Raw genomic sequence first — 23,314 nt, 5'->3', positions numbered from 1 at the left:
TAGGGAATTCCCATGTGTATTCAGGCTGTCCAGCAGCCATAAATCATGCAGCTGAGGCAACAGAAACTAAATTTCTGAGCACGCCAAAATACTCGGAAATCACCCGAGCATGCTCGGGGAAACCCAAGCAACGAGTATTGTTCTGCCTTCTTCCACGTATGTTTGTGTGTGGATTCCATCAAAATAGCATTACAGAAGCTGAAAGTGCATTGCAAACATCATGGAGGGCAGCACGGTGGCTCAGTGGTTAGCGCTGCAGCCTTGCAGCGCTGGAGTCCTGGGTTCGAATCCCACCTAGGACAACATCTGCAAGGAGTTTGTATGTTCTCCCCGTGTTTGCGTGGGTTTCCTCTGGGCACTCCGGTTTCCTCCCACACTCCAAAGACATACTGATAGGGAATTTAGATTGTGAGCCCCATCGGGGACAGTGATGAAAATGTGTGCAAACTGTAAAGCGCTGCGGAATATGTTAGCGCTATATAAAAATAAAGATTATTATTATTATTATCATGGAGGGCTGCATTATGGCTGCTAACACAGATGCATAACTCATAATTGCATTAACCTTACCGGAATCCGCTTGTTATAAGCAGTGGTTTTGCAGAGAGCTGAGCAGGTGTGAGCTACTCAAAAGACTAACTGAAAATGGTTACGTGTTGTTGACCAGGGAAGGAAGAAGGGCGGTTCTGAACAGTTAACCATTTAAGGAAAGCAGAAGATTCCAAACACATGAATAAGAAAGAGAAGGGCAACTTATGACACCTACTGGCGATAGCTGGAACAGCACTTAAAATATCCTGCTGCACAGAATGGGCAGAATAAGTATACTTGCCCATCACTAGTGGCTGGCTAAATACTTTTTTCCCCACTGTACAACACAGGAGACATGGAGCTGGTGCATAGACAACACAGGAGACATGAGGCTGTGGTGTATACACATCACAGGAGAAATGGGGCTGCAGTATAAACATAACAGTAGACATGGGGCTGCTGTGTAGACACCACAGGAGACAAGGGGCTGCGGTGTATACGTCACATGAGAGATGGGGCTGCGGTATAGACATCACTGTAGACATAGGGCTGTGGCATAGATGTCACAGGAGACATGGGGCTGCGATATAAATTTCACAGGAGACTCTGACGCTACTTTCTTCTACTGTGGGGCAGAAGCGAGAGGCAGCATTCAATAGTGAATGCTGAGTGCATGTGCTTGCAGATTAATAAGAAATTAAAAGGCCAGTGACCATCAAGATGTGGGCCTGCGGTTCCCCACCCCTAATTTAAACCACTCCATTGTAGCTTTGGAGGTATGTTTAGGGTCATTGTCCTGCTGGAAGGTGAAACTTCATCCTAATCTCAATTTTTTTGCAGCCTTTAGCAGGTTTTCCTCTAGGATTACCCAGTATTTGGCTACGTTCATCTTCTCAAACTCTGAGAAACTTCCCTGTACCTGCTGAAGAAAAGCATCCTCACAGCATGATGCTGCCACCGATTGTTAGGATGGTCTTTTTGCAGTGATAGTCTTCTGCCACACAGTGTTTTGAATTAGCCCAAAAAGCTTTACTTTGGTCTCATTTGACCAGTGCACCTTCTTCCACATGGTAGTTGTCCTCTATATGGCTTTTTGCAAACTGCCAATGGGACTTTTTATGGCTTATTTTCAAAAATTGCTTCTTGCCACAATTCCATAAAGTCCAGATTTGTGCAGTATACAACTAATAGTTGCCCTGTGGACAGATTCTTCCTCCTGATTTGTGGACCTCAGCAGCATCTCCAGAGTGACTATAGGCCCCTTGGCTGCTTCTGTAATTGGTGCTCTTCATGCTTGGGATGTCAGTTTAGGTGGACAGCAATTGGGATGATGGATTGGACAGTGTTCTGTGAGATGTTCAGAGCTTGGGCTATTTTTTTTTTAACCTAACCCTGCTTTACTATTTTACATAACTTTATCACTACCTGTCTGGTCTATTTCTTGGTTTTCATGATTTGGTTTGATTCCTAATGTTCTCAAACAAATCTCTGAGGCCTTCACAGAGCAGATGTGGTTACACTGAAAATAAATTACATACAGGTTGACTCAATTTACTAATTAGGTGACTTTTAGAGGCAATTGGTCGCTTAGGATTTTATTTAGGGTGTCAGACTACAGGGTTCGAAATACAAATGTGTATCAGAGTTTTCAGGTTTAAATTTTTTAAATATTTAGAAAACCATGTATCATTTCTATTACACTTAACAAATACTATTGGTAGATCACATAAAATCCCTATAAAATACATCTAAGCTTGTGGTTGTAAAGTGAAAAAATGTGGAATGAAAAATTCACAGGGTATGAATACTTTTTCAAGACATAGTACGTGACTTCCAAACTCCTTCTTTCTCCAGTGTATATTCCTGCCTTCAGCTGCATTTATAACAGAACCTATGCATTTGGAGTATTGATGCTGGCCGTGCAGGGGTCAGCACCTGTCTCCTGAATGTTTTACTTATCAGAATAATCTCCTACAGCAGCTTATCTCTATAGTTAGTGAGACACCGGTGAATAGCGATGAACGAGCATGCTCGATACTTGATCGAGCATCAGGGTGCTTGAATACGCTCGTTACTAGAGTTGAGCGATACCGTCCGATACTTCAAAGTATCGTATCGGATGGTATCGGCCGATCTTTAAAAAAAGTATCGGTATCGCCGATTCCGATACCGGAAGTCCCATTCAAGTCTATGGGACTTCCGGTATCGGAATAAGAAAAACCCTTTCCTGCCCTTGTACAGCCTCTCTGGGGTCTGTACGGGCCTTTCGGGGGGCTGTGCCGGCCTGCCAGGGGGTCTGTGCAGGCTCCGGTGGTCTGTGCCGGCCTGCCGGTGGTCTGTGCAGGCTCCGGGGGGCTGTGCCGGCCTGCCGGGGGGCTGTGCCGGCCTGCCGGGGGGCTGTGCCGGCCTGCCGGGGGGCTGTGCCGGCCTGCCGGGGGGCTGTGCAGGCTCCGGGGGGCTGTGCCGGCCTGCCGGGGGGCTGTGCTGATGTCCGGGGGTCTGTGCAAGCATCGTCCGATGGGACTACAAGTCCCATCGGGCGATGCCTGCTACCATGACAGTGATTGACACATTAGCCAATGATGGGACAGTAGTAGTCCCATCATCCGGCTAATGTGTTAAATGTTAAAAAAAAAAAAAAAAAAAAATACTACATACATACTACATGCATGCTACATACATACTACATGCTACATACATACTACATATATACTACATACATACTACATACATGCTACATACATACTACATGCATGCTACATACATACTACATGCTACATACATACTACATGCATGCTACATACATACATGCTACATACATACTACATATATACTACATACATACTGCATGCTACATACATACTACATACATACTACATACATACTACATACATACTACATGCATGCTACATACATACTACATGCATGCTACATACATACTACATGCATGCTACATGCATGCTACATACATACTACATGCTACATACATACCACATACATACTACATACATACTACATACTACATATATACTACATGCATGCTACATACATACTACATGCTACATACATACCACATACATACTACATACATACTACATACATACTACATGCTACATACATACTACATATATACTACATGCATGCTACATACATACTACATGCATGCTACATACATACTACATATATACTACATGCATGCTACATACATACTACATGCTACATGCATGCTACATACATACTACATACATACTACATGCTACATACATACCACATATATACTACATACATACAATACATTCATACAATACATACATAGACATACAGTACATATAACATAGAGTAACATACTTACCAATACTTGTCACATTGTTCCCCGAAGCCATTGTCTTTTCCGGAATAAATATTAACATAACAAACCACAAAAATACTCACCCACGATCCGAAGCAGTCCACGAGTGTGTCCCACGACGATCTTGGGTAGAGAACTGCAGCATCAGCTGTTGCTGCCGTTCTCTACGGGCTGCAGGAATCCAATGACGGAAGGTAGGTATCCTTCCGCACTGTATTCCTCCGCCACTTAAAAAAAAAAAAAAGTCCCTAGTCTCACTTTATGCCATTGCTGTGTGGGAAATTCCCACGCAGCAATGGCATAAAGTGAGACTAGGGACTTTTTTTTTTTTAAGTGGCGGAGGAATACAGTGCGGAAGGATACCTACCTTCCGTCATTGGATTCCTGCAGCCCGTAGAGAACGGCAGCATCATCTGATGCTGCAGTTCTCTACCCAAGATCGTCGTGGGACACACTCGTGGACTGCTTCGGATCGTGGGTGAGTATTTTTGTGGTTTGTTATGTTAATATTTATTCCGGAAAAGACAATGGCTTCGGGGAACAATGTGACAAGTATTGGTAAGTAAGTTACTCTATGTTATATGTACTGTATGTCTATGTATGTATTGTATGAATGTATTGTATGTATGTAGTATATATGTGGTATGTATGTAGCATGTAGTATGTATGTAGTATGTATGTAGCATGCATGTAGCATGTAGTATGTATGTAGCATGCATGTAGTATATATGTAGTATGTATGTAGCATGCATGTAGTATGTATGTAGTATGTATGTGGTATGTATGTAGCATGTAGTATGTATGTAGCATGCATGTAGTATATATGTAGTATGTATGTAGCATGTAGTATGTATGTAGTATGTATGTAGTATGTATGTGGTATGTATGTAGCATGTAGTATGTATGTAGCATGCATGTAGCATGCATGTAGTATGTATGTAGTATGCATGTAGCATGCATGTAGTATGTATGTAGTATGTATGTAGTATGTATGTAGCATGCAGTATGTATGTAGTATATATGTAGTATGTATGTAGTATGTATGTAGCATGCATGTAGTATGTATGTAGCATGTAGTATGTATGTAGCATGCATGTAGTATGTATGTAGCATGTATGTAGCATGTATGTAGTATATATGTAGTATGTATGTAGCATGTAGTATGTATGTAGCATGCATGTAGTATGTATGTAGTATTTTTTTTTTTTTTTTTTTTTTTTAACATTTAACACATTAGCCGGATGATGGGACTACTACTGTCCCATCATTGGCTAATGTGTCAATCACTGTCATGGTAGCAGGCATCGCCCGATGGGACTTGTAGTCCCATCGGACGATGCTTGCACAGACCCCCGGACATCAGCACAGCCCCCCGGCAGGCCGGTACAGACCCCCACAGGGTGCACAGACCACCGGCAGGCCGGCACAGCCCCCCGGCAGGCCGGTACAGACCCCCACAGGGTGCACAGACCACCGGCAGGCCGGCACAGCCCCCCGGCAGGCCGGTACAGACCCCGGGCAGGCCACACAGCCCCCCGGCAGGCCGGCACAGCCCCCCGGCAGGCCGGCAGAGACCCCCGGAAGGCCCGAAATGACGGTGCATCATGATGCGCACACACCGCGCATCATGATGACGTCAGTCTGTCAATCAACTTTAAACTTCCGATTCCGATGCCGAATTCCGATATTGAAAAAATATCGGAAGTCGGTATCGGAATTCCGATACAGCAAGTATCGGCCGATACCCGATACTTGCGGTATCGGAATGCTCAACACTACTCGTTACCCAATCGAGTATCGCGCGTGCTCGAGCACCATGTTCAAGTCCCTGTCCCATATTTTTTGTGCCCTTATAGGTAGCCAATAAACATGCGGGAATTGCCTGACATACACGGTAATGATGTAGTCATGTTGTCTTCTGGCATTACTCTGGTCGGCTGCATTGTATCAGGGGTCTTATAAAAGATCCAGGGCCAAATTGCTCTGCACACTATCCTCAGGAAGCGGTTCAGGGAGAGTGGTTATAGAAGGGAGAACTTATATTAGAGCAAGCATTTAGGCAGTGTTTAATAATACTACTGCAATACTTGTATACAGCTGCTGCACCATTAAAAGGAAAGTCCTTTTTCAGGGCTACATGTTTTCCTTTCTCTAATAAAACTTCTGTTACCTGCATTCAGTGGAGAAGTAGTTTTGGATTACAATCATATATGTTGTGTTTCATATTGTTATTGTAGTACTTGTATACCGCTGCTGCACCAGTAAAAGAAATATGCTTTTCAGGGCTACATATTTTCTTTTCTCTAGTAAAACTGCTGTTACATGCATTCAGTGGAGGGATAGTTTTGGAATACAGGCATATAGGCAGGGTTTAATATTGCTATTGTAGTACTTGTATGTCTCTGCTGCACCATTAATAGAAAAGTTCTTTCATGGTTCTTTCATGGTTTCATACTGTCATTTCTCTAGTATAACCACTGTTACCTGCATTCAGGTGGATGAGGGATCATTTTGGATTAGAGGCATAAAGGCAGGGTTTAATATTGCTATTGCAGTACTTGTATAGGTATACTGTTGCTGCAACCTTAAAACAAACGTTCTTTTCCATATTAATACTGGAAAGTTTGTAAGGATATAAATACAGTATATACCTAATTTAAAATGTGCAATGCGTGCAGTAAGGGATGGTGAAGTGGATTTGATGCTGATGGTGCACGCAGAGGCTGAGGCGGTGGGCCAGGTGAAACTGTCCATGCTGTGGTAGCAAAAGAATCACGCTCAACCATGAGACCTAGCTTCCTGTCTCACTTTGCATGGGGGCGCAGAACAACACTCTTGAAGCCAGAACAGCGTGGACATGTGGTCGGTTGGATGGCAGATAATGCATCCGGTATGTTATCCAGCACCACCCTGTCTTCCACACAGTCCAGTCTCACAAGCCAAGAATTTGGACTACATAATCCTCACCCTGATGCTCCTTCTTCGCACCATGGCAAGTCCAAGGAATCAAGTGATTCCACACACAAACACTCCGAAGAGCTCTTTACAACTCCACTTACTTAATCTTACCTCTCGCCCTTCAAGAGGGACATGAGGAGATCAGGAGATTGTGTGCAGTGATGCCCAAAGCAGCCACAGTCAGAAGACGATGATGGGGAACAGTAATTAGTTTCTCAAGATGTAGATGATAAGACAGTTACCAACAAGTGATGTTGTTCAGTCAACAAGTCAGGAGGCCCAGAGCGAGGAAGTGAAAGATGAGGCGGTGGATAATGAAGTCACTGACCCAACCTGGGAAGTTGCCATGCAGACCAAGGCCAGCAGTGTAGTGGGGGAGGGATCCACAGCACCAAAACAGGCAGGAAGAGGCAGTGGTTGGCCAGATGGAGAACTTGGGCAACTGTTCCACAGAGCACCTACACACGTTAAGTTCCCAGGCCAAGGATTAGGTGTTCCCCAGTATGTCACTTTTTAAAGAAAGTGTGGACAATAAAAGAATGGTCAATTGCAACCTGTGAGCATCCATGCTCTGGTGTCAGATGTTGCCCATACACACAGCGCTGCCTGCTTTTTTCCTTTCCCACACTTTGTGCCACGACACATTTGATAAACATCTACTGACCAAAAAGTCACATATGACACACAATATCTTTATGGACCACTGTAATAAAAGTCTAATTTTCTTCACTATACTCCTTTCGGAGTGCCGGATTCTTCTTAGAGCCTCTATATTACGGATTAGGATCCTATCCGGGCACCTGACCCTGATTGGGAGTGCCATATTTTCTCTCTGACAATTGCAACCTGTGCCATACCAATATAGGAGGGTGGACTGATATGTGGACCTGTCTGATGGAAGAAAGATAAAATGCGAAATGTGCTGTGTATAATGCTTTGTTATAACTTGTATATGTGTATGGGGAAAACAGCAAGAAGTAATTGCAAACCAACAGAAATGGTGACCGTCGGGATGGACATTGGACTATCGGGGGCAGCTAAGCCGAGCCCGCCCCTGGGGGGAGCGGTGTTCATCGAGTGACAATCACCCCTTTCCTCTGAACGCTGGAAAATGGGTGGAGAGGCCGACGGAGGCCCCACCCTAGAACGGGAGTGACACTGCTTACCAGGCTGGGTGCAGCTGTCTGGCACCATTGAGCTCCGGGACAACGGACACGATGCGATGCTGCAGCTACCGTGGCCTTGGACGTGTGGAGTGGAGATGGCGGTGGGAGGTCGAGGCCCGCTGAATCACCTGTGCCAGGGAGTCACTGCTGATGTATCGGACACTTACCCGAAAAGAAGAACCCAGGACCGAGCTGGAGCTGCCGACGGCTGGACCTGCAAAGCTGAGAGTGGAGGCGTGCCCGCCCGCAGCACTGGCCATGCCGAAGCAGCCATTGGAGAAACTGCCGCTGACACTCCCTGCGGAACCATAGGGCCTGGAGACTGGTCCTGCCGGACGGCGGGATGAAGAACAGCAGCGGACACCAGGCTATGGGACCGGAAGCAGCAGAGGAACGGCGGGGCCCTTCCCGCGGGTAGAGGCTGGTGACATCGAGCCCACCCAGCCAGGAGAAGGCCGGTGCCGGTGACATCTTGGAAACTCTGGTCGCTAGGGTGCATGAGTTTCCGGAGGAGCTGCGGAGCAGCCGGAAGGAAGCCTTGGCTCTGGGGAGGGTGAGCGCCTCCCCGCCCTGGCCGGCGGCAGCGCAGGCAGCTCCTGCCTCCCCACCCCGTACGAGTACTAGGCCCTAGGTCCCCAATATCGATCCCCAGCCTCTCTGCCCAGCTCCGCCCTCTCCTACTTCACCAGCCCAAGGGGGTGCCAGGCCTAAGGTCCGCGCTCCTGAGCCTCAGTCTCCCCGTCCGGCCTCCCCTCGCCCAGCACCACCGGCTCCCGTCGGATCCGCGGCCTATGCTGGGCTGGCTGACGTCCGCGCCATCGACCCCCAGCCTCCCTGCCCAGCCTCTCCCCGTCCCGGGTCATCGGCATGGAGCGGGTCCGCGGCCTATACGGGGTCGTCTGTCTGGATCGCTGACATTATTGCCCAAAAAAAGTCCAAGGAGCAGGAGATCTGGGCAGTCCTCCATGAGAAGGGGGAAACCGCCATGTCTGCCCCACGGAGCCACAGGAGGCTCGACTATACCAACGTTGAGCGGGACTACGGGTTCATTAAAGAGACAGAGACTGGCCACAAAGTCTACCTCAACATGGCCTCCATCAAGCATGGGAGGGTCCTGCAGATGGCGGACTGGGTATCCTTTTACAAAGAGTACTGTCCCCACAGCTACTATGCAGTGGCTGTGATCGTATACCCGGAATAATATAAAACCCCGTAAAGGGGAGGCGGACTCCTGGGTCTCAGGCACTAAGGACACTCTTGGCCCAGGGACTGCCAGACATCCCGGGGGCTGCACGGCTGTGGAGATCCCTTCTGCCGGCAGAGGAGATCGGCCATCAGGAGACGGCCCGGAGCACCGCTGAAGCAAACGGACTGCCGGACTGCTGCGCGCTGTTGCACAGCATGGGGACTGTTCCGCGTCCCCTCGGGGTAAGAAACCCTGTCTCCTGACACAGCAGGGATGTAATGGGGGTACTTCCCACAAAGGAAGGGGGCCCTCTGGTGTTCGCCAATGTTTTAGTAATGTTTGAAAATGTTTAGTAAATAATTGAAGACATAAAAACTAGAAATGTCAAAAATATGGTGAACAAAAGGAGTTTAAGTGTTGTAGTTATTAAAGGTGGTAAAATGTTGAAACCTTGTATATTTAAATATTGCAAGAGTTAAAAGTGCTGCACAGAAAAATGTTCAAACAGGTCTAGGACGCAAATATGTGAAAATGCCTGCCATGATAAAATGTATGTGACTGTTTGTGGTTTGGAACAGACAGCGGTCCACAGGTCAGGTCCTCGGTGGGAGATACCCAAAACGAAGGAGGGGGGGAAAACGGTGACCTGGTAGGCTCCATGAAAGCCTCGGTCATTTCGACCATAGAACTAAATATGGTTCTGAAAGAATGGAAAAGTAGAGTAGAGCACCTGTTGAGTCCGGGCGGTCCTACTCCAATCAAAGATGGTTTCAGAAGTGTAAGATACGTGGGGGGAGAGTACCCGTTGAGGAGTCTGGGTGGTCCTACCCCAATGAATTGAGATTATCATAGGGGCGGAAGTGCCTGCGAGTAGCTGTCAGCTACTCAAAGCTTAATTGCTCCCGGCTCTGCCCAGCACCCAGTGTAGAGCTAGAGTGCTCTGGGCTCTGCTCAGCAACCGGCCACACAGACAAAAGAAAGTGGGGAAGTTCTAAAAAAATGAAAGTTATAGAATTGTCGGGGACGACAATGGTCAAAGGAAAGTGAGTATGTAGGAGGGTGGACTGATATGTGGACCTGTCTGATGGAAGAAAGATAAAATGTAAAATGTGCTGTGTATAATGCGTTATTATAACTTGTATATGTGTATGGGGAAAACAGCAAGGAGTAATTAGAGACGGAGTAGTACTGAGTTTTGGCCACTAGAGGGAGACACAAGATAGTGAGTAAAGGACCTAACAGCAGCTGAAGCTAGGAAACGCAAAGTCATGGTGGGCGGAGTTACGGGGACTGAGAAGGGGAATTCCAGAGAAAGGGAATAAAAGGAGGGAGAGTCCCAGAGACAGTCAGACAGTGGGGGTGGCCCTGACAGGACAGCTGCAGACGGAGGACGCCTAAGGTACTGGACGGCTGGACACCAAAGAGGTAGTAAGTGTTGCAGTGGACGGACTCGACCAGGGGAAGCGCTGTGGCCGTGGGCCTAACGGCAGCCACAGTGAAAGAACCTAGGGGGCTGTCGCAAATAGGAGAAGGAGGAGGTGACAGGTACCCAGGCCAGTGTGCAGGAGCTGTCGTATTGCTGTGGATGTCGGAGAAGAAAACCAATAAAGAAGACCTGATTGAACGTGCATCTGCGTCTGACTCCAGTCTTTTCATTAGTGTCGGCCCACGATCCTACACCAAAATCAGCAGGGGCTTGACAAGCATGCTTCGGCACATCAAAGCACCTGACTAGGTTGGCCAAACTTTTGGGCCCACGATCGATGTCTGCTGGTGACACCATTGCCTTTTCCACTGTGCTACGTGATTGCCAATTTCCAGTCCATGATGCAGGTGTGGATGCCTCCTGCCCTACACCTGTCGTTGCACATTCATAAGCACGATTATTAATCACTTCCAATGCCTTGTCACAGCACAGTGTTTAGCTGTCCCTACCCTAGGCATTGGAACGCAAAAGAAAATACCCAGCCACCCACACACAGGCCCAAACACTAAATGGCACATTTCCTCTAAAAAGTATCATACGAATTCTGGCTCAATTTGAGATAATTTCTCGTAAGTTATAATTAGCGAATCTGGTGCAGAGTTGAAAAACAAGATGAAGAATATATTTGTGGCTAGAAAATACAAGTATTTACTAAAATTAATGGTGTAATTAAAAACTACAATTCATCACGTAAGAAAAAGCCTTTGAACAAGGGGAGGAAAAATTCTATGTGCAAATTCCAAAAAATGTCTGTGTACGTTAAAGGTTAAAGTGTTACAAATACCTAGTTCTATTATAGCTTATTATATCCAAAATGTATAATAACATGCAATGAATTCTTTTACTGTTCACAGGTATGCTCCTATTGGAATTCTGTTTCTGATCTCAGGAAAAATCCTTGAAATGGACGATCTCTTAGTTATGGGGGGACAGCTTGGAATGTACACAATCACTGTCATAATAGGACTTCTCATCCACGCTTTGGTTGTACTTCCATTATTATTTTTCATTGTTACTCGGAGGAACCCCTGGCCATTCATTGGTGGGTTACTACAGGCTCTAATCACTGCATTGGGGACGTCATCAAGGTACGTAATTGTGACAAAGTAAGACATGTCGGAACCATATGCTAATCTATTGCTAGATGTAATTGTATAGGGCCTAAATTATATTAATATATTTTTCAATTTACTGCAAATTTTCAGAAATAGTTGTTCCAAAACATGGTCTCTTCATGACGTATAGAACACACTGTACATACAATGGTAGAAAGAAGTATTTGATACACTGCCCGTTTTTCAATTTTTCCCACCTACATAGAATGGAGAGGTCTGTCATTTTTATCGAAGGTACACTTCAACTTTGAGAGACAGGATCCTAAGAAAAAATAAAATTGAGAAGATCACATTTTTTGATTCTTACATAATTAAATTTGCATTTTATTGCATTAAATATTCGATACAATACAAAAACAGGACTTAATATTTCTTACAGAAAGTTTTGTTTGCAATTAAGTAGGTCAGACATTTCCTGTAGCTCACCCAGTTTGCACACACTCCTCCATACAGATTTTCTTCAAACTTTCAGGTTTTGGGGCTGTCGCTGGGCAACATTGATTTTCAGCTCCCTTCAAAGATTTTCTATTGGGGTCAGGTCTGGAAACTGGCTAGGCCACTCCATGACCTTGAAATGCTTCTTATGGAGCCACTCATTCGTTGCCCTGGCTGTGTGTTTCTGGTCATTGGCATGCTGGAAGACCCAGCCACAACCCATCTTCAATGCTCTTACTGAGGGAAAGAGATTGTTGGTCAAATTCTCACGATACTTGACCCCATCCATTCTCACTTCAATACGGTGCAGTCATGCTGTCCCATTTGCAGAAAAAAAAAACAAATTATGATGTTTCCCCCACCATGCTCCATGGTTGGGACGGTGTTCTTTGGGTTGTACCAAAAAGTTGTATTTTGGTCTCATCTGACCACATGGTCTTCTCGCATGTCTCCCCTGGATCTTTCAGATGTTCAGTGACAAACATCAAACAGGCCCGGAAATGTACTAGTGTGAGCAGGATGACATTGCGTGCCCTGCAGGATTTTAATCCATGTCGACATAGTGTGTTACTAACGCTAGTGACTGTGGTCTCGGCTCTCTTCAGGTCATTGACCAGGTCCTTTCATGTAGTTCTGGGCTGATTCCTGACCTTTTTCAAAATCATCATTGCCCCACGTGGCGAGATCTTGAATGGAGCCCCAGACCGAGGAAGATTGACAGTCATCTTGAATTATTTAAATGTTCTAATAATTGTGCAGTTGCCTTCTCACCAATCTGCTTGCCTACTGTCTTGTGGCCCATACCAACCTTGTGCAGGTCTACAGTTTTGTCACTGATGCCTATAGACAGCGCTTTGATCTTGGCCATAGCGGAGAGGTTGGAGTGTGATTGTGTGTGGACAGGTGTCTTTTATAGAGGTAACTAGTTCAAAAAGGTGTAATTACTATAGCTAATGAGTGCCGAGTTTGAGGGCTTCTTAAACCCTTTACCCCCCCAAGCCTGTTTTCACCTTTATGACCAGGACAGATTTTATAATTCTGACCAGTGTCACTTTTTGACACTTGTCAGAATTGAAATGGGATATGAGGACCCTCATTTTCGTAATCTGTGGAGAGTGATCAGCTACTTATCACTTATCCTAGGGATAGCAAATACGGTAAGTTGTGATTGCGAGACCACCCTTTAAATAGTAAACATATTAATATGAACTCACTATGTGCTAGAATAACCATTCAGTAAATAGATAGTAATCCATGATGGTGTCAAATATCTAAAAACATTTATTTTAACAGCCTCCTGGATACATCACATAGATTAACCCTTTCACCCCCCAAGCCTGTTTCCACCTTCTTGAACAGGCCAGATTTTACATTTCTGACCAGTGTCACTTTGTGGTAAAAACTCTGGAACGCTTCAACGGATCCCATTTGATTCTGAGATTTTTTTCTGTGTCATACTGTGCTTCATGATAGTGATAAAATTGTGCAATATGACTTGCGTTTATTTGTGAAATAATCAGAAATTTGTCAAAAATTTTAAACTTTTATGGCCGTAAACACAAAATGGTTAATAAATTATATTTCCCACATGTCTTCTTTATATAAGCACAATTTTAAAAGTTGGCCAGTTATTCACATTTTTCCAACAAAATTTACAAAACCATTTTTCCCAGGATGGCCCTCATGACAGCACGACAGAAGGTAGTCCTACTCATCCTCTAGTGACAAGAAACGCGTAAGTTTAAAATCCTCCCCTCCACCTCTGACCCTCAGTGTTTTTCCTGTCCCTAGTAGGACAGAGCACAGAAAGAAGTGCAGCAGGCACAAAGATTTACCTGGGAGCTCAGATCGGAGGAGAGTTGATCTCTTCCCTTCCCACTGTCAAGAATCTCCAGGCTGATACCTCACTGGTCGGGGTTCCCTCAGCCCAGTCGGTAGAGCATGTTGTGGCTCCCGATTTCGTCTCTTCCCTCTGCGGAGGGCTGTCAGCGTTACGCTGCAGCTGCTGGCCGAACTTTGAGGTCATGCATACATTCATGCGTTTTCCGGCCCCGGACACCTGATGATGATGTGCATGCATTTCAGCCAGCATGGAATACATATCAGATTTAGAAGGATACTGCGTATCGGGACGGCACAGTGTGCGTTTCACCATGGAACACAAGGAAATGCTATGGGTGAAGTATGAAGCCTACTTGGACAAGGTAAAACCCTACAAAAGGGTGCTGTCAGAGGGTGTGTGTGCACAGTCTGAACAATGGATTTCTAAGCCTTCTAGCTCAGAAGCACAAGCCAAACAGTCACTGGGCAGAGTAAGTAACCCCCATAGTGACCTTGATCCATTGCCATGAGGGTGAACCTTATAGCTAAAAGAACACAATTTTTCTATCTTTTAAATAGGACAGGGGGAATCCCTTAGGATCAGGATCCTCTTTTCGGAAAAAAAAAGGAGGTGCCCGGCATGCAACGCTAAACTGTCAGTCATACAAAAAGCAATTGTGTGCAGATTGTATTCCAAAACTCCTTAATTAAGGATGAACAGTTCGCTTTTAACAGACATGCGGGCCATGCTAGGGAATAAGATGAAAGCACTGTTGCTAGTCTTCTACCATCACAACCAGCTCAGAGTACTTTCCGTCACAAGACAGTCAGATGGGAGATGGAAGAGTCTTCAGAGGAGGCATACGCATATTCTTATTATTCAGATGAGAACATTGGGGGAGAAGAAGAAAGTATTCCTCAGATGACCTCAGAGGAAAGGAAGAAGTATTTTTTTCTCATCTGAAAATACAGACCATCTTTTAAAGGTTGCACAGGCTACCATGAAGATCAAGGAGGCTCAGGTTCCACACACGATACAGAACGAGATGTTTGGAGGGCTGAGAATACAGCATATATTAGCAATGATCCTGGAGGAATGGGAAGATACAGAAAAATGACTAGTCATTCCCAGGGATTTTATTTGGAGGAGGTCAAGTTTTGAGAAAAAATCCCAAAGGTTGACATTCCCATAGCCAAAGTGGCAAAAAATATCTCAACACCTTTTGAGGATTTTTCCTGCCTTTGGGATGCTATGGACAGAAAGGCAGAGGGATTAGTAAATAGAAGTTGGGAATCTTCAGCGGCCATTATTAAAGCTAACATAGCCACCAACTCGGTAGCCAGGTCCATGTGCATCTGGGTCAACGAGCTAACAACCCAGTTAAAATCCAACAACCCAGAGAGGTTATGTTGGATTCCATCCCTATGTTAAAAATGGCGACACAATTTATGGCAGATGCCTCAACTGAGTCTGAGAGGCTCGCAGCCAGGAGTAACGTGTTATCTAACACTGCACAACGGGCCCTCTGGCTTAAAACAGTGGTTGGCCAATAGAAAAACAAGCTCTGCTCTATCCCATTCTCAGTCACACATGTCTTTGGTCCAGTGTTAGATGACATTCTAGAGGGGGCCACCAATGACAACAAAGGGTTCCCAGAAGAAAAATCAAAAAAAGTACCACTACTTTAATAGATCCCGTCAGTCCCACAAGCAGGATTACAGGTGGAAGGGGAAGACTGGAAGGTAGAGTTACCCCAAGGGAGGTCGAGGTAGATCCACCAAGTTTTCTTCTAGCCCATTGGGGAGACCTTGACGCCAGAGAAGTGGGAAGGAGACTTCAGCTTTTCCTGAAAGATTGGCGGGCCATTACAGACAACCAGCGGATTCTGCGAGCCATAGGGGAAGGATACACAATAGACTTTTCCCATCTCCCCCCTCAACAGTATCACATCACCAGACTCCAGTCTCTCTTCTTTTCAAAAAGACTGGGGGATGCCAGTAACCTCCTAAGATCAGGGGCAGTCAGTCCGGTACCCCTTTCAGAGATAGGTCAGGGTCACTATTACTACCTTTTTTCCATAAAAAAGTCTTCAGGCAAATACCATACCATTATAAATCTGAAACCCCTAAATCAATGGGTCAGGTACAAAAAAATCAACATGGAGACAGTAATAGGGAAGGATTCCACCATGTGCACACTAGATTTAAAAGACACATACTACCATGTGCCCAGCCATCCCAACCACGAACAATTTCTGAGGTTTGTGCTGGAACATCAGGAATCAATCCACCATTTCCAGTTCAGGTGTCTGCCATTCGGCCTCTCCACAGCACCACGTATCTTTTACAAAGATAATGATGGAGGTGGCAGCCTTTCTGAGGAAGAAGGGAATTATTGTAATTCCATATCTGGACAATATCCTTTTAGTGGCAGACTCAACTATTCTCTGCAATCTGCAGCTTGCCAAGACTATCTACACACTTGAAGATCTAGGATGGCGCATTAACTGGGAAAAATCCAACTTACGACCAGATATTCAAAAGGTATTATTGAGATTCTTCCTGGATTCACATCACAGGACGTCTGTAACATCCCTGCTGGCATCACTGCATGGCTTCTCATATCCCACCATGCAGATGCACCGACTTACTAAGCACTCCGGGCCATGCAGTGAGTTCTGCCCTCTGCGTGCTGCATTCTGTAAACCAAGTGCCCTCTGCTTGCTGTGTGCATACTTCCTGGCTGTATGCTTAGGTCGGTGGCACCTGCTCTTCCTGATTCTTAAAGAGACAGTGCACGCATGCCTAATGTTTCCCCAGTCTTACCAAGAGGCACCTGACACTTACAGTAAGATTTCTTAACCAATGAGAGTATGCCTGAGCAACATTCTCTCTGTCTGTGATCAACATCTGAGTTGCCAGGTCCAGTCCTGTTTTTGTCACCCTGGGGGCTGAATACCCAGGTCTGTATCTGTATCTTACCTGTCTTGTTTCTGCCACCCTGAGGGCTGTATACCCAGGCCGGAATCCTGTATCTTGATCTAGTACCTGTGTTTCCTTTCCTATGTTTGTATCCTAGTCTGGAGCATTTCCTACCCTGCTGTGTCTCGCCTTGTTCCTACTCTTTAAACTTGCAGTATCTGTACCAACACCTATCTCTATTCTGTTGTCTCTGCACAAGATTACACTTGTTACTTAATTGTAAGTACTTGTGTGAATCTGATTGTGTCTGCTTCTGCTCTGCACCTGTGGCTCCGCTTCTGCTCTGTACCTATGGCTCTGCTCCAGCTCCACATCTGCGGCTCTGACTGCATTGACAAAGTCACTGGTATAGTGTATGAATGATGATACGTTTAACAGCACGCTAAGTGATGAGAGGGTAAAATTTAAGGTTACAATGGGCTGGTTTTATGTGAGCACACAGTGTGGGAGGATGGGTGCTCACCGCATCCCCTCTTGCAGAGCGGACACTGGCATGTGTACTAGCAGGACCTGCAGTGATGTCACAATCATATGATCATCACATGGTACTGGTTCAGTACCTGAACATGACAGACAGTTTGGGTGTTTTATTGAGGAAGTAATCCCACGTGGCTCCAGGAGGAGCAGAGAATATTTCCAGGCATCTGCAGGTGAAACCTGCAGAGAAAGGTTTCTCTGATTAACTTTGTTTTGTTTTCCGTTAAGCCAGGAAGGCTCTGCTTTTGTTTTTTTTCTGAACCCTGCCTTGGTCAATGCTGACTTTAATAAACCAGTAGGTGTTTCACTATCAAAGTGTTCCTGTGTCTACCTGGAGGAGCAGCTAAGCGTGTCGACCCCTCATACATGGTGTTTTGAGTGCTGGTGGAGTTCCAGGAACACGCATAGAGGCTGAAGGTGAAATCCACCATTCAGAGCGCGACGACCAGCAGCATGGAGGAGCTTGTGAAACGTATCGTCCAGGCACAACAGCAACATCAGCTCGCCAGTCAACAATACAATTTGGCGCAACAGGAGACGAATAAGCTGTTAGCACAGCAGCTTCAACAACAGAAGCAACAGCAGGAGGCGCAAACACGGCAAATGGAGCTCCTTGCAGAGACAGTTCGTGTAAGGCCGGCGGTCTCCTCTCCGTCTCCAGGTGATGATGCATATGTCCAGAAAACGGTAAGACGAGCTATACAGAAAATTACCCGGGGGATAATGTCGAAGACTTTTTGACTTTGTTCGAGCGGTTTGTTCGTAAACTCCCTAACCAAGACATTACAGACTTGAGTTGCCCAGGGCGACCCCCAGAATGCAGACTGTTGTGAATTCGCTTTCTGGCCTACCTCTGGTTACTTGTGAAGGTAGTGGAGCTGGTTACATTGACAGATGGGTCGCGAGTTCTCTTTCTGGGCTCCCTCTGGTGGTTACTGGAGGTAATGGAGCTGATCTGATTAACAGAGGCTTGCCACCTGATAATGAGGAGGATGATTGGAAATCTGGAGTTTCTGACTGGATTTAAGACAGCCGACTCCCTTTATCCCTGCTGGTCATTTTTTCCTGCCTCCTGAGATCTTAGTTTCCAGCTCAGTCCCTGCATGCTCAGCTAAGTGTTCTTTTGCTATTGTTCACATTTGATCTGATTTTGTCTATTTCAGTTTTGTGTGGTCAGCCAGCTCTGGCTGGGGCTGTGCTGATTCTCCATCCATATGTTACTGCTTGTGCCAGTTTGTTTTTGTCCCTTATTAGATTGGCCTCTTTTTGCTCTGCTTTCAGAATCTACCAGCATGCTGATATAGTGGGCGAAGTTGTGCAACTTCAGTATTTTTCTATCAGACGTGTTGGACATTTTTTGCAGGGTTTTTTGTGTGATTGCAGACCATGTCTTTCCTTTCCTGTCCTGCCTAGTTAGTGTGGGCCCCATCATTTGCTCAGTCTATTTTCCTACCTGAGTTTGTGTTTTCATCTTGTCTCACCGACAATATATGCTTAGGGGCTATCTATTTCTTTTTGGGTCTGCTCTGGGGAAGTTTAGATTTCCCCTTTCTTGCTTTAGGCTTATTTAGCTCTCCGGCTGTGTCGAGGCATCTAGGATCATCGTAGGTACACTCCATGGCTACTGCTAGTTGTGTGGATAGGATCAGGGGTCTGCAATCCGCTTAGTTACCAACCTCTCTGGTTTTCTGTGGCTTAGCTTGGTCTTGCTCTCCTCCTCGGTGACCCAATCATAGCAGCAGATGACTTGGTTGGCCTGGTTGAGAGATACCAGGTTGTGGAGAAATCCCTCGGGAAACCAGACCTCGCTACTTCCCCATTCTGGGATACCCAAAAGGGGGCAGGCTCGCCACAGAGAGCGGCTAGACCCTCAAATGGGGGGCATCCCAATCATGCTGAAGGGTCCACTAAGGCTGTTAAAAAGGATATGATCTGTTGGCGGTGTCACAATCCTGGACGCATAGCCGCCCGGTGTTATATGTCCCCTGAACCCATGGACTGTGGCCTAGGCAGGCGCTGCTCCTTCTATTATGCCTATCCGGCCTGCAATGTGGACTGTCAATCCTGCAAGGGTCACCAGTCATGTGACGTGTCCATCAATAGGGTAATGGTTCTGAGATTGTTGGACTCTGGAAGTCTGGTGATCCTAATCAGCGCTGCACTGCCCCACCAGTTAATCCCTGTAGTCCGGTAAATCCCATGAGGTTGAGTTAGTAAAAGACTACTCAAAAATAATCAATTAAGTTCATGGAGTGTCTTAGCCAGTCTCCAGACCTTAATCCCATAGAAAACTTATGGAGGGAATTGAAGCTCTGAGTTGCCAAGCGACAGCCTCGAAATCTTAATGATTTGTAGATCTGCAAAGAGGAGTAGACCATAATTCCTCCTAACATGTGCGCAAACATCATCATCAACCACAAAAAAAATCTGACTGCTGTGCTTGCCAAGGGTTTTGCCAGCAAGTATTATGGTAAGTCTTGTTTGCCAGAGGAATCAAATACTTATTTCTCACTGCAAAATGCAAATAAATTTGTATAATTTATACAATGTGATTTTATTCGGACTCCCATGACAGCACCACGAGAGAGGGGATCCGCCCTATAGGAACAGGAAACCTACAGATACAAAAAGGGCGGCACCTCTCCCACGCATCAGTTGGTTTCCTGTTCCTTAGGGGACGGGATCCTACAGAAGAACCGGATCCCAGGCCGGCCAGCCGATACCGGTAGCCAGGGGGTCTCCTACCTTGGCCTGGTGCGGATCTCCTGGAGGACGCCACGGTGGCCCAGGATGGGTGTCACGGCGGTGGCGTGTGCAGCATGGAGCGGCATCCGGAGGATGTCCATCTCCGGAATTAGGCCGCCGCCGGTAAGTATATTCCCCCCGGGGATTCCCGGCTCCGGCACGACGGCAGCGCTGTGCAGGGGCTGCTACCGGGTGGCGCTGCTTCCGGGGCTCCCGGGGCGTCCCGTGTGACTTCCGGTGTTTCCCGGGGTAGCGGTGACGTCAGGGGGCGGGCGGAGGATGCGCTTCCGGGTCAGCGCGCCACTGCGAATGCGCGAGGATTCCAAAATGGCGGCGCCCATCGGAAACACCGATGGCGCCGGGTCCGGCGCCAGCTGGGGTAGGGAGCCCCGTTAAGGGGGGGGAGGGGCGCGGCATGGATACTGCTGACCGGAGGAGGGGTATTTAGGCGGGACCCTGGCAGGGTACCTTGCCTTGGCCACATTACTACATGCAGCAGTGTACAGCAGCAGCAGTGGTAATGGAGAGTGATCGAGAGCAGCAGCAGCAGCGGCAGAAGCAAGGGCGACAGCAGCGGCAAACATCACTGCCGCCCCTGGATGACCTTCGGTAGGTCAAACAGAAAAAGAAAGTGTCCCGTGACAGTAATACGGGACGAAGTGACCAGTCCACTCGTAAGAGCTCCTCCAGGCAGACAGGAGCATCGACCGAAAGAAATCCCCCTCGATCTCCTGTACTTGATTGTGGCACTGGTAAGTGATCTTCGTGAAAGTTCACTCAGTGACGGGACCCCCCTTCTGTGTTTTTTTCTAGGGGAAAAAAGCTACAAGTAAAAATAAACATAGGGAATGCGCACTCTGTGCATGCCCATTACCGGACGCGTGCCTCAAAAGATTGTGCCCCCCCCTGTATTCAGCAGACGGTGGCAGAAGAGTCGCCTGCAGTAGCGGCGAGTTTAAAGGACATTGTCAGGGCAGAAATGAGGGAAACCCTAAAGTCCTTGTCCCAGCCGCAAAGTCTAAGGGGCGAGGTCCCGGCGGAGTCTGATTCCTCGGTAGAGTGGAGAAAAAGCAGAGACTCCCAGGCTTCATCTCCCTCGTCCTCCTCAGGAGAAGAGGACTCGGGGCGATTTTGTCTGCCTCTTGACCGGGTAGACAAGCTGGTCAAAGCAGTCAGAGGGACAATGGAGGTAGAGGAGCCCAAGTCCCATTTGTCCATGCAGGATGTCATGTTCTGTGGGCTGGAACAGAGGAAGCGGAGAGTCTTTCCGTTAAATCAAAAGATACAGGATCTGATCCACAGAGAGTGGAAAAAACCGGACAAAAGAGGGTCGCTACCACCAGCCCTCAAACGAAGATACCCCTTCGACGATCCGGCAGTAAGTTCTTGGGACAGAGCCCCCAAGTTAGACGCAGCCATTGCAAAGGCATCAAAAAAATCCTCGCTCCCCTTTGAGGACATGGGATCCCTTAAAGATCCCCTAGACAGGAAGGCTGATACTTTCCTGAAAAACACCTGGGAGATGGCGGCCGGGTCCTTAAGACCAGCAGTGGCTTCAACGTGCACGGCCAGGTCCATGATGGTCTGGTTGGACCAGTTGGAGTCACAACTAAAACAGGGTACATCAAGACAGACAATTCTTGGGGCCCTACCGACCATCCAGGAGGGAGCAGCCTTCCTAGCAGATGCCTCAGCGGATGCAGTGAGAATGGCCGCCAGAGCAGCAGGTCTCTCTAACGCAGCTCGCAGAGCCCTGTGGCTAAAGTGCTGGCAGGGAGACATCCAGTCCAGAGCAAAGCTCTGTGCGATTCCATGTGAGGGCGAATATTTGTTTGGAACTGTCCTAGACGAGCTGCTTGAGAAGGCGGGGGACGACAAGAAAAGATTCCCAAACCTTTCGTCAGTGTCCTACCGTCGTCCATTTGGTAGAAGGAGATTTGGCCAGGGGAGAAGGCGCAACTCTTCGCCTGTTAGAGATCGGCCCAGATGGGAAGACAGAAGGAGACGAGGTACGGGCTATATGTTCACACGCTCGTCGAGAGATCAAAAGAGACCAAATCAATGACTAGCAGTTCCCGTGGGGGGTAGACTGTCATCCTTCTTCCCGGCATGGTCACAGATTACGAATAGTGACTGGGTGCGTAAGGTAATATCCACCGGGCTTAGGTTGGAATTTACCCAGATCCCGCGGGACACCTTTAAACTAACCCCCTTAAGATCTTCTCATCTCGAACAAGTGGCTTTAGAAGCGGAAGTCTTGAGCCTATGCCAGAAAAATGTCCTGGTAGAGGTTCCAGAAGCTGAAAGGGGAAGAGGGTTTTACTCTCCCCTGTTTCTAATCCAGAAACCTGATAACACATTCAGAACGATTATAAACCTTCGTTCCCTTAACGAGTTTTTGATTAATCATACATTCAAAATGGAGTCCATTAATACAACAATAAAAATATTGTTTAAAGGTTGTTTTATGGCAGTCATAGATTTGAAAGACGCGTACTATCATGTACCTATCCATACAGACTTCCAGCAGTTCCTGAGGGTGGCAGTTTCAGTAGAGGGCACAGTGCGTCATTTTCAGTATAGAGCCCTTCCCTTTGGTCTCTCAGCAGCACCCAGGGTTTTTACAAAGATAGTGGCCGAAGTTATGGCTCACTTACGGGAGGTTGATGTCTTAATCATTCCATATTTAGACGATTTCTTGATTGTAGGAAAATCGGTGGGTCATTGTAAATCCCAGATAGAAAAGGCTAGATCCAGGTTAGAAAACCTGGGATGGATTTTAAACTACGAGAAATCCCGACTCCAGCCCTTAAAAATACAGAAATTTTTAGGGTTAGTACTAAATTCAGAGACTCAGCGGTGCCTGCTGCCACTAGATAAATTACAAAAGATACAGGAGCAGGTTCTTCGGGCAATTGATAATCCATCTATGACCCTCAGACAGGCCATGTCCCTGTTAGGCTCTCTAACGTCGTGCATCCCAGCAGTAAGGTGGGCACAGTTCCATACCAGACCCCTTCAAAACGACGTCTTGGTTAATAGCAGGGCCCTTGGAGGCTCCTT

At 46.7% G+C, this 23,314-nt stretch overlaps 1 protein-coding gene across 8 annotated transcripts in view; it reads left to right on the top strand.

Annotated features, from left to right (window-relative positions):
* The window catches only part of LOC141048597 (excitatory amino acid transporter 1-like), a 260,918-nt gene that overhangs the window by 217,910 nt on the left and 19,694 nt on the right, over nt 1–23,314 (top strand). For all 8 annotated transcript variants that reach the window (XM_073544341.1, XM_073544359.1, XM_073544401.1 and 5 more), the window contains one exon: nt 11,531–11,764. In XM_073544341.1, coding sequence (XP_073400442.1) covers nt 11,531–11,764 — 234 coding nt within the window. The remainder of the gene's footprint in view (nt 1–11,530; nt 11,765–23,314) is intronic.

The sequence above is a fragment of the Dendrobates tinctorius genome, unplaced genomic scaffold (assembly GCF_039654945.1).
Source record: "Dendrobates tinctorius isolate UK_male_01 unplaced genomic scaffold, ASM3965494v1 ptg000011l, whole genome shotgun sequence".
In the NCBI taxonomy this organism is placed as follows: domain Eukaryota; kingdom Metazoa; phylum Chordata; class Amphibia; order Anura; family Dendrobatidae; genus Dendrobates; species Dendrobates tinctorius.
Note: the sequence above shows the minus strand (reverse complement) of the source record. Positions and strands in the feature narration are given on the sequence as shown.